General features: G+C 40.7%; 1 protein-coding gene across 8 annotated transcripts in view; it reads left to right on the top strand.

Annotated features, from left to right (window-relative positions):
• The window catches only part of Cyria (CYFIP related Rac1 interactor A), a 110,484-nt gene that overhangs the window by 61,948 nt on the left and 36,253 nt on the right, over positions 1 to 12,283 (top strand). For all 8 annotated transcript variants that reach the window (XM_074049206.1, XM_074049204.1, XM_074049208.1 and 5 more), the window contains one exon: positions 12,058 to 12,137. In XM_074049206.1, the coding sequence (XP_073905307.1) occupies positions 12,068 to 12,137 (70 nt within the window). In that variant the 5' untranslated portion in view covers positions 12,058 to 12,067. The remainder of the gene's footprint in view (positions 1 to 12,057; positions 12,138 to 12,283) is intronic.

Genomic DNA, 12,283 nt, shown 5'->3' with positions numbered 1-12,283 from the left:
ACAGAGAAGTATGGATGGAGGCAGAGAAACTTCAAGAACAGATGTGCAATGCAGCTGTTCTTGGAATGAAAGCCAGGCAGAGAAAGCTTCCTCTTTTTTTTGTATTGTAAAATCACAGAAGTGGGAGAGGTTTAATTCACCAGCATTTACTTCATATGTGACATTTCCTATGATGTGTTCAGAGACTGGTGAATGATCTGAGGACTCTTAAAGTATTCAGTCTGGGAGGGGTGGGAAGACAGAGGGGTGAAGGTGTTCACTAGAGATGATAAAATGAGGATTGCACAAAGGAGAGGGGTTGCAAGAAGAGGGTGCAGGAAGGTAAGGAAGTATGGAAAATTAAATTGGTATGGTTTGCTGAGAGACTGATCTAGAAGGTAGGGCAGGTGCAGAAGTCTTAGATGATGCTCAGGTCTCTGGATGATGTGATCAGGTGGATGCTGACACGTTTTATTACACAAGAGTGGAGGAGAATGCATGGGGAGGGGACGGGGTGAGGGTGTTAGAGCCACAGAAGTTGCTGTGGGACATTCACTTAGATGTATGGTATGGGCCTGCAGCTGAGGACAGAGGCTTACGACTAGTGGTTGAGAAGTTGTAAGCGAAGGAGTAGAAACTGGGGTCAGGAGCATTTCAGCAGGGAGGGTGAGAAAGGGGTGGAGGAACGGTGTTGGACACTCATGTGTAAACCAGGTGGAGAAAGTAGCTGAAGCATCACAGGAGGGGGTGTGGCATGAGATCTTCTTCATTGACTAGCAGAGCAGCCCAAATTTTAGGTGACTTCTAGACACTCCTTTTTCATTTTCTAGACTGAAGTTGAAGCTATCTAAGAGAGTAGGAACAACTTGCCCAGTATAACACAACAAGTGAACAGCTTTTCCAAGGCTAGAGTTTGGGCCTTGGGGGCTCCTTGTTTTGCCTTTGGTATCTCTTCTGTGAAATTTGGCAGGTCTGGCTTGGGTGGGCTGCGACTGGCAGCCTTCCTAGGTAAGGAACAGACATTTCACACAGTTCCCTCACAATTATGTTCTTGCTTTCACAAGTGAAAGCAAACAAATTCACTAATAATTTCTCAGAGGTGGGCTGTTTCTGAGCCGAGCCCCAGTTTGATTGCTTCCACGCTCTAGAATTTAAAATTGAGGGACTCATTGACTTTCATCCCCTAAAAAATAATTTTGCCCTCATTTCTTGGAGACCTTTTGCTGCTGTAATATTGGTGTTTATGGGAAAATTAGCTGTGATGAGGTCAGAGTCTAATTTAGAAAACTGAACTCAGCTATTGAAAGGGCTAAAATAACCTGTGCTGAATTGTTCTGTTCCGTAATGGTCTCGCGGTATTTTTTAAAGAATTTTCATGGATGTCTTACAACTGGACTCTAGTAGCTTGAATGGCAAGCCCTTCTGAGCGACACCATGGTATTAATGATCGATGAGAATATTCAAGGCATTTTCCCATTTGAGCGCCATTACTTGTAGTGTTAAAACGTTTTGAAAACACATTTTAGCCATTAACTCATTTTTATTGTCAGATGAAAGTGCTTAATAGACTCACTCTGCTTCAGTTTTCCTCCTTCGCCTTGGAATGAAATCATCTGTTGGATTCTTGGCAACACATTCAACAGCAGAACAGAAAAACTTCATGACTTCATCACAAAAATGGCAGATGGGGAAGGGATTTACAAGCCTGCCCAGCTATCTAAGATTGTCAATCTGGCTTAGCTTATTCAGTGTCCTGGAATTTACAAGTTGAGCTGCTTCATTCCACTGGTGCATTTTTTTTTCTGGCAAAAAGCAGCTTTTGATATCATTTATATCATTTAATGTACCTTCCCTTTAGTTGAGAAGTATTTTTGAGTGCCCGATATGTTTTAGGCTGATAGATAACTGGAAATTGGTAGTTTGTTTTGCTTGTAATTCAGAACAGTCAGCTAGTGTAAATGCTGTTCATGGGGGCTCCATGGTCACCAGGCAGGTGGGGGTGGGGGGCAGAGAAGTGTCTCTGAGCGGTTTGAATATTAGATGTGTCAGTGCAGAGCCCCTTTCTCCAGGGACAACTCCTGGATGCTGGTTCCATGGACACTAAGGTATCCTGGCCTTACAAGACAGTGTGGAGAGTCTGCAGGCCTCTGGGGTCACTGACTGGAGTCACTAACAGTCTGGCTTTCCTGGCTGTCCTTCATGACAACGCCAACATTGAACCTTGTGGATCAGCTCAAAATGTATATTGTCTGAATCACTCTTTTAAAAATCGCATCCAGTCCCCAGAAACATTCCTAAACCAAAATTGGATTTCTTTTATCCATTCTACTCTGGAAGTTAAAAGTGAGGAAAGGAATTTTGTTTTCTCCAACCCCTGCAGGTTCAACAGTTGAGTCCACTGAAACAAACTGGATGCACAGATTAGCAGGGAAGAGGCATCTGTGTTCATTACCATGTAAGATCTTGCAAGTCAACAAAGTACGGACTGCAAAGCAGGGCCAGATGGTTGAAGCTTAAATAGTCTCTTCATAGGAAAGAAAGAAGTAGGAGCTGTAAGCCATTTTGGAGGAAAGGTTAGTGACTTTTAGGTGAGATGAATGGGAGTGAAGAATAGACACTAGCCTGGAGATAGCATTGGCCTGGGTGCTGGAGGTAGTGTCAATTCTAATCTTCATTCCTTCAAGCTAATCCTCTGTAGGACCTGGTCTTAGATGGAGAGGGGAACCTCAGAGAAAGCCCCTTCCCGTGCATCAGGAAGGAAGATGGTGGGAGATGGGGTGAGGAGGGCATATGGAGTGGGTCAGAGAGACCTGATGCTTCCATGCATTCCACATGTCAGTCTCATACTTTAGGATATTATTTTCTGATCTTCCTTGAGTCTTGGGGACCCATTGCAGTTAGGAAGACAGATTTTTGGCAAAACTAGCAAGTATCAGGTACAGCTGAAGGCACTGGCCGGAGAGAGAGAAGACCAGGTCCCAATTATAGCTCTGCCTCCAGCTCTGGACAGGTCACTGACTATGTGAGTCATTCCTACATGTCTGGAATTCATAAGCCAGTAAAATTTCAACATAAACTTTGAGATTTTAGGACACAACTCTCACCATCATTCTGTAAGATAAATCAAAACACTAGCATAGCAATGTTTGGTTCACTTAAGCTTTGTGAAAGGCTCATAATCAAGCTTTTGCTTTTCTCATGTGCCATGGATGGAAGATTGCTTGGGAACCACTGGAAAGAACATTTTAAGGACTGTCTTTTCTAGGGCTTACTACATTCCAGGCCTCGCTCTCAGTGCTAGGAATACATTGGGGTGCGAAACAGCCACCCTGCCCAGGAAGACCTCACATTCAGAGAGACACAGGAAAAGCATGTATTTATGGTATGCTGATGGGCACAATCACCCTAACACACACGGTGTTAGGAGGGCAGAGAGAAGCAGCTCGCTCAAGGCAGTAGTGTTTGTCTTGGTTGGAATGGGGCTGAAGGATGGGTGGGATTCAGGGGGTTCTTTCCAAGGGTCTAGACTTCCACACTCATCTGAAAAGGGAATGTTGGGGCAGGGGGTAGTTGTTAAGAGTTGGTGCTTAGAGATCAGATCCTGCTCTATCACTTACAGCTTCAGTGAGTTTCTGAATCTCTAAGATTATCTGTTTAGCTCTAAAATCAGGATAATAATGGCTCCTACTTCACGTGGAGGGGTAGCAATTTAAATTTGATAACGCATGAAATGCTATCATCACTCTGACCAGCAGGTCATTAAGAATGTGAAGCAGAAGGAACATGTGCAAGGGCACTGTGGCAGAAAGTGGGCAATAAGGAAAGTGCAGGAATGTCTAGAAGAGAAGGAGGCAGGGGCAGATGGGGAGAAAGATTGGACAGAGGAGGTAAGCAGAAAGCAGCTTTCTGTGTCTTCCCAGGGCATGTGATGTATTGGGGTGCATGTTATGTGCAGCCACTGGGGGATTCATGGAAGCATGGAGACAAGGAAGGGACATAATCAGCTTTATGTTTGGGAAGATTGCACCGTCAGCAGTGTGGAAACAAGTGGGAGGAGACAAGGCTGGACCCAGGAAGGTCAGTCTGGGAGCTATTTGCAGGACACAGACAAGCTCTGCTGAGGGTCTGCGTTAGGACAATCAAAGCAGGGAAGGCAGGAGTGTGCAAAGATGTCCTGAACCAGCAGTGAGCATTCTGTTAGTGAGGCTCTGGTGAGACCCTCCCAACTGGGGGGATGAGGGGAGCGGGGCCGGGAACAGAAACCCTTCAGTGACAGCAGCCACTGGACTTTATGTATTTATGTCTTAAGAAGGACCTGATGACCTGTTTATGACCTGTTTACTTTTGTGTTAGTACACCAAGCATGAAACTGAGAACCACGGCATCTATATTCTAGCCTCCTTGCATGGTGTGCTGTAATTCCTTTTTTCTAGACTAAGAGCTTGAACAAGATGATCCCAGGTGTAATGTGGCATGAGTTCTGATGGAATTTGGGGACGTGGTGGGACTACAGATCAGGAAGCCCAGGACCCATCTGGAAGATCTAGGAAAGGCATACTTACTGTGCTTGGTTCATGGGGTTTTTATCTGTGAAATGGATCTAATAATACCTTCCTTACACATGCTTATGACATGTGCGTATGTGGAGGATAAATCTTTGTCAAAGATGCAATGTTATACAAACATGTCATTGTTTTCATAATTAGCCCATGTTTTATGGTCTATGTTACCAAAAGAAAAAAAAAAAAGAATCAACCACAATTTCTTAGTCCCCAAAACGTTGAATTATAAAGAATTTAGATCTTTGATATCTTAAAGTCTGTACCAGGAAATGCTACATAGCTTAGATTCTGGAACATTCTAGTACTCTCAAAATATAAACAAAAATTCACCCTTCAGATAGAGTCATTATCATCTTAGACATTCAGCAAACTATTATAAAACAAACCCTGTTGGGCTGCCATTTTATTTCTTTATTGTTCTCCCCTTGTGTTCTTTATTGAAAAGGAATGGTATTGCTTTAGGAATTCTTCTTTCTTACCTAGTCATAACTAAAAAAGTAAATCTCCTAAGTACCTCCATAAAATCTCTTATTTCATGAAAATAATGCTGAAATTTTGGTGTACATGGGCAAAGGTCATTACTCAGATTTCTCTGAACCCTGAGCCTGAGTCCTTGGTTACATGTTATTTATAGAAAACAAGTAAATTTCCCCCTAAACTGCAGTCACATCTTTCATTTGATTTTACACTCTGGGAAGGCAGCTAATACTATAATTTAAACTTTTTCTTCCAAAGAAAAATAGAGTTCCAAATAGTGAGGAAAAAGAGGGGTGTGTGTGTGTGTGTGTGTGCACGCACATGTGTGTGTATGAGATGTGTGCACGCATGAGTATTTGTGTGAGTGTGTGTGTGTAAATTCTCTCCCGTGTTTTGAAACTGGAAATATTAGCAAAGTATGATTCTTTTGGAAAATTATGGTTTTCCACTGAGAGGTGGTTCAGCCAAGACTGCAGAAGTGGTTTTGAGCTGAGAGCCAAGAAAGTAGTCAAAAAAAAAAAAAAACAAAGAACATGTGTGTATCCAAAGTCTTCACCCCTGGAAGATGGGTGCCTCCTTTGGCCAGAGCATGCAGGCAGTCTTTACAGGCAGTGAAGTGACTGAAGAAACACCCTTTGTCTAGACTATTTGGAGAACAAAAAGAAGTAAAGTCGCCACTGGAAAATAATCGTGCCAAATGAACCTTGAGCAATCAACCTTCTGTTTGGAGCTGTGTTGACCTGACATCCACCTTGTGTCTTTTGTTTCCTTCACACTCTTAATCTCCCCCTATTGGAAGGACTGTCAGTCCTTCACATCTGGGTGGCAGCTCCCTTCTGCTGTGAAGCAGGCTTGTCCAGGAGACCTTTCCCAACAGAGCATCCTTTCTTCTCTGAATTCCTAAAGAACGTAACTTCCCCATATGTGCCATTGAGCAGTACAAAAGCTGTAGTCTCTCCCCAGAAAAAGGAGCACACACATCAATAACGCTGCACAGTCAATTCAGGATACTACTCTGCATGCACTTTCAGTAGACCAGAGAAATGTTAAAGTCCCCAAACAGGGACAGATTGGGGATCTGGAGCTCCAGGTCCCCTGCAGTGCAGAAAAGAGCACAGACTTTGGATTCCCAGGCTTCTTAAGTCAAATATGACTCTATCTTCCATTCTTTTGTAGTCTCTAGAAAGTTATTTCACCATTTGAAACCTCTTTTTTACTGTTATTTCAGTCAATGTGAAGATAATTATAGCTAGTTGAAGATTTCTATAAGATTTTAGTAAATAAAGTGTGTAAAAGCTCCAGACATCAGGCCAGGCACGTGGTGGGCACTCCACAAGATGCTGGTGTTCTCGTCTCTCTCCCATACGTAGTAACAATGGCAGCTTCGTTTCTTCCAATGCTACTTCGTATGCACCAGGTGCATATTTATTTTTCACAGGTTGACATTCAGTGAACATCTCTGAGTGCTTACCGAGTGTCAGCATTTGTTGTGTGCTTTTAGATAGATTAAATTCTTAGCTCTCTCAGTAGAACATGTGTCACCTGAGAGCTGCAACTGTGGCTGAATACCCCACCTGTATATGCCCTATGTGTGAGGGTGCTCAACATGGGACTGATTAGTTTACACAGGGAAATTGTTAAGGGTGGTATTTTTATTGGAAAACCAAAGGAAAAAATAAATCTGGTATCAGATTAGTTTTCCTTTCATATAAGTACATCACAGTCACCAAGAAAGTCAGCATTAAAGGTCAACCAGGTCTCCTAGACACAGTGGGTAGCAACCCCAAACTCCTTCTTTAGATGGATGGCAAGTCTGTGTATTAACCTTTTGTTCTTGGACATTTGATTCCTTTTCAATAGATGTTCATGAGTCACTTTGGTTGGATTTTCTTCTTCATTAAATATTTGTATTTTCCGTAGACTTCATGCTATATTCATGAAATAGACATAGTCACAACTGTTTGGTTAAAATTGCAGCTTTTGATGATTGTTTGAGCATTACTAAAAGAATGACCTCTCTATTCATATTTTTAAAACCATTTTTATGATTGGCATTTTTGCGTTAAAAATGGGATAAACCTGTACAGGCTGATATGAAGAGCCTCGCCTCTCATTTCAACAAACTTGCATAGATATCATGCTTTTGAAAAATCTAGTTTTCTTTCATAAGAATTTATAGTTTTTCAATCAGCTTCTACTCTTAATAAGTTTTAGTTTTCTAATCACTAAAAAAAAAAGTCTTCATTTTTGGTGTGTTTTGAAGGTGAAATAAGAACATATATCTAAAGTACACTGTGTGACATGTAGAAAAATCCCTTGCAGATATTGCTGCTCATAACTATTGATAAAATTATAGCTTTGTGTAAAAGACATATGCATAAGGACCATGGATTTTGGGAGATCCAAACTGAAAGATTTTCTGAATGCAAATCATATAACTCTAGGAATGCTGCATTTATTTCTTTGAGCCTCTGACTATCTTAAACTATAAGAAGAGTTGTAATGTTGAATAATTAAAGCTAGTATTTGCACAGCACTTTAGAATATACATAATGTGTTTATGCCACTTTATTCAGTCCTCCCAAGAATTCCATGCAGGAGATAATATTGTATTGTTGTTGTGTTAGTGAAGAACCCAAGATTCCTAGGTAAAGTGACTTGTTCTGAAACGATGGGGCAGTTAGATTGTGCCTTGCATGTTTGAGGGTCTTTCAAACTCTTCTCGTGGTCTACTGACACTATACATCTTTAGAAAACATCATTTACGACAGCATTATTTTGGTCTGCACTATGCTTAAGATTCTCAAATCTGTGTCCTAATGTTAGTAAGTAAATTCCAAATTACAATGCTATAGAAAAAAGAGGCCCAGCCAATAGCTGAAGCCACCATAAGGGCCAGGTGACCCAGATGTTCACACCCTCTACTTTGGTAGAGAGGGGATAGCCCAGAAAAGTCTAGGCATGGAGGAAGACTGGTACCTCTAAGAGTCAAAGCCAATCCAGAATGATTGCAGGCAGAAGAGGGCCACCTTCAGATGCTTCTCTCCAAAGCATAAAGCATCCTTAGCAAGAGGGCCCAACAGTCTTATTTTCAGGACCCCAACTCTTCATGAACACCTACTCAACTGGTGTATTTGGTGTTTTTTCCTGTTTCATCACCTGGTAGCCAAGACCTTGTATTCTCTGTCCTCGCTTCCCATTGCATGTGCTTCCCAGAAATGAATTTAGACAATCTCAGAAGATGCCAAGGGAGTCAATTCATATGTGTGCACACATGTGCACCTATGTGGCTAACGTAAGCCTAACTTTTACACTATAAACAACATACCAGTTTTAACTAATAAACATGCTTGGTAAATTACTGCTTCAACTCTTCACTACTTTATGCCTGGGACAGCTTTGTTGTTGTTGTTGTTGTACTGGGATTTGAACTCAGGACTTCATACTTGCTAGGCAGGCACTCTACCACTTGAGCCCCTCCACCAGCCCTGTTATCTGTTGGGTTTGTTTGTTTGTTTTGTTTTTTGTTTTTATTGAGATTGGGTCTAATGAGCTATTTCCCTGGGCTGTCTTGGAACCACCATCTCCTGTTCTCTGCCTCCTGAGTAACTAGGATTACAGGTGTGAGCCATTGGAGCCTGGCTGGCACAGATTTTTATCATCCTCCTTTATGAAATCTATCTCTAATATTGTAGTACTTTTTCATCTACATTTTTGTCATACTTCTTCAAATGGTTCTCCCTCTCTCTTTTTTATTATCGGGGAGACTTTTCTGTCCCTCAAACTTATATAAGCAACTTATTTACCTGTAGAAACCACCAAAAATTGTCACCATTTTAAGATACTCTGGTTAAGGTCCTCCTTGAGGCTGAGTTCCTACTGGCTTGCTGTGTTCCCTCTGACACAAGCTCCCACAGCATAGAGAGAAGTGACAAGTTGTTGACATCTTTTGGAACAACAGCAGTAGGTCGCAGTGGAAGGATGGCTATGAAGTTGCTGAATAGAACATGGAAACCAGAGTTCCCAGCTTTGCAGAGCACACCTCTAGGCTGCCAAATCAGGCATCTCAGCCACACGTTTGCCTGGAAAAGGACTGCACTGTCCACGGGAACTCTGACTCAGTTCATTCTCAGATAGAACCTCCTCAGCAAAGCAGCCTCTACTTTGAGCCAAGAGAGATTTCTCTTCTTCTTAACTCTTTTAACCATGATCATTGTACTTCTCCAGTGTAACCTAGTTGTTTTCTATACACTAAATCCTGAAAGGGATCAGTTTTTTCTCCATTTCTATGACTATTCAGAAGCTTACACAGAAACTGATAAGTCTTTTCCAGCAAATGACTTTTCCAGCAATGATGGCTTATCTGCACTGTTTACCTCTATAACTTCATTTATTAGTCCCTTTTCCTCACTTTTATTATGTCAATACTTGCATTCACCAATAGTGTATGTTATTCTTTTATTGAATAAAATATTTTCAAATAATCTCTATATTAACTAAAGTATCTCATTAGTAATTCAGTGTAAAGCAAAGCATTTTGTGTTCATAAAGGAGTTTTTTGAACATAGTGGAAAGTCTCCTCCATGAAGAATTTGGATGAGGGACCTTTCCAAGTGAAGCCCTGGGTCCAGTTAAAAAATTACTATGGTGGGCTGGGGATGTAGCTCAGAGGTATTGTTTGCCAAGAATATGGAATGCCCTAAGTTTGATCCCTAGGACCATAAAAAATACAATATGTAAACACATAAATAAATCAGCATGGTCTCTATTTGGTGGTCATCTCTATAATGTACCAACTCACTTTGTAGACCCCCCCCTAAATAAAAAGATGCTCCCATTAATTTTTATTGACCTAGAAGAAAAGCTATAAGCAGCAAGACCTTTCCCATGAAGAAAATGAGATAAAATATTTCAGGACAAATTCAAGGCTTTTTTTGCATTGGATTTGAAGCACGTGTTTTCTAGGTTCCATAGGACTAAACTTGATCCCCAGTAGTACATAGTGCCCAAGTCATTGCTCCAGATGTTCCTGTTTGAGAGATGACACATCTGGAGTCCTGAGATTTCCAGGGAACTGACCATTCTTAACATTAGAATCATGTTCCAAGATATTTGACCATATCATCAACCAACTCGGATAACATTTTGAAGGGGTAAAATTCTACAGCTAATATTTGGATGTATTTCTACATATGTTTGTTTCAGTCTGTTACAAATTTCACAGGCTTGGCATATCTCCCACCCACACACTCTGACAGTAAAATCACATGCAAGATAGAATTTTAGGAGGAAGCTAAATCCATACAAGTCTCTTGTGTTACATTTATAGCACAAAAATAGGGAAAATAAGAATGTTTAACTTCCATTAAGACAGCATGTATGAAAGCCAGGGCTTCTGCTAAATGACAGAACCATCTTCCTATAAAAAGTGCCTCTTTCTCTAAGCTGGAATTGCTCATTAAGCTGGAAATAGTCTCCCCTCAAGAGCCTGGAGGGCTTGTGAATGTTGCCTAAAGGCAGAGATAGACTATACCAATTCTAAGTTTTAAATTCTGCAGAACCTACATCACTGGTCCTCCCAACTTGATGAAATAGATACTTTTCAAGATAAGGAAACAGGGACTTGCAGAGGTGAAGTAGCTTGCCCTGGAGAGCAGAGGTAAGCAAAAAGCAGAGCTGGAGTTAGGATTATGCATTCTGACATGAAATAAAGACTCCTTGCACAGTCTCTTTTCCAGTTTCACACAAGTGACTTCTCCTTTGGAAGATGTCTGTAAGTGTATGAGTGTTTTCTCAGTGGAAAATTATGGAAACCAGACTATGCCATTTTCTGTACACTCATGCACAAAGTTGTCTTCTCAGTGCATTCTTCTCTCACCACATCTTTCTTGTAGTGGTATATGTTTTTCAATTCCTTGTATCAACATCTTTACCATCCGAACCATGTGTGTGGAAAATTGCAGCCAAGCATTTCCTTTGCACTGGTCCCTTGATTTTTCAAATTGATTCTTCACAGAATGAGGTGTCTGAGCCAGAAGAGGTCACTTACAGCAGAGTTAGAGGAAGGTCTTCCAAAGGCACAGGACCACCACCTACTTGAAATTCCAGAAATAGGTGTGGAGTGAATGAGTGGGTGCATGGCCTCCCTAGAAGACAATTTAATATCTAAGTCTGACAGCAGTAGAAAGTTTGCTGTTTACTTAAAAAATAACTACATTTTACCTATTCTTTTATTTTTAGGTTGAAGCTGTAGATATGTAACAAATTTGTATTTCTCTTGATTTGGGGCCACTTTGGTAAATGTCTTAGGCTGCTAGTTCATTGACAGTGACTTTTTGAATATCATGCCTTTTCATCTTTATATTTCATGAAGTGCCAAAGCCTTTAGCACTGAAATGTTAAGTTATGAGACCTTTTAATTTCTCTGGGAGTTACACTCTGAGGTATCAAGAGGAATCCCTGAGATCGCTAGTATGTTTTATGAATTCTGTTTCTCATAAACCTTAAGAACCTTAACTTTCTGGAAAGATATTTTAGTAATGTCCCCTGTCATCTGTGTGCATTGACTTAATCAATTCCACATCAACAGATAGGACACAAAGCAACCCGGAGACACTAGCTGGAAGGATTCTGAGGATCAATAAATGGGAAAAGGAAGCACTTTGTAGAATATACCAAAACTTCTGATAACTAAAATACCCAATTCTTTTTAGGGTATTTTTGGTTAATTTTTTTTTAATAGTGAGTGAGATACAGGGTGCAAGTGTATTCTGCAGAGAAACCTTAACAACCCTTTCACCATTGTCAGACTTTGCATGGTTTAAACCATATGTTCCTAAATTTTAGACAGCCTCTGCCCCACAGTGATACTTTATCTGTCACCAATTCAGGAATGGACTGCAAGGTGAATTGCTCATTTTCAGAGGGGGAAATGCTTTCTTTCTGGTCCTCAGCAGTAGCTAGAAAAGGTCTAGTGATACTTCTATGAACCTATTTTTAATATTTCTAATGGTATTTGGTTTTGTGTTGCCTTTCCTAGGTTTGCTGGGATGGGAAACCTGCTCAAAGTCCTGACCAGGGAAATTGAAAACTATCCACATTTTTTCCTGGATTTTGAAAGTAAGTTCCAAAATTTATAACATAATAATGGAAACCTTTCACTTTATAGTTTTCTCATAAGGAAATTATAGCAAAAAGATTTTATATGGCACATAAACCAAATTTAAATGGAATTACACATGTCTTTCTCAGATCATTTCTAAAAT

Source organism: Castor canadensis, chromosome 12 (genome assembly GCF_047511655.1).
Source record: "Castor canadensis chromosome 12, mCasCan1.hap1v2, whole genome shotgun sequence".
NCBI lineage: Eukaryota > Metazoa > Chordata > Mammalia > Rodentia > Castoridae > Castor > Castor canadensis.
This window is presented reverse-complemented; position numbering and strand designations above follow the sequence as displayed.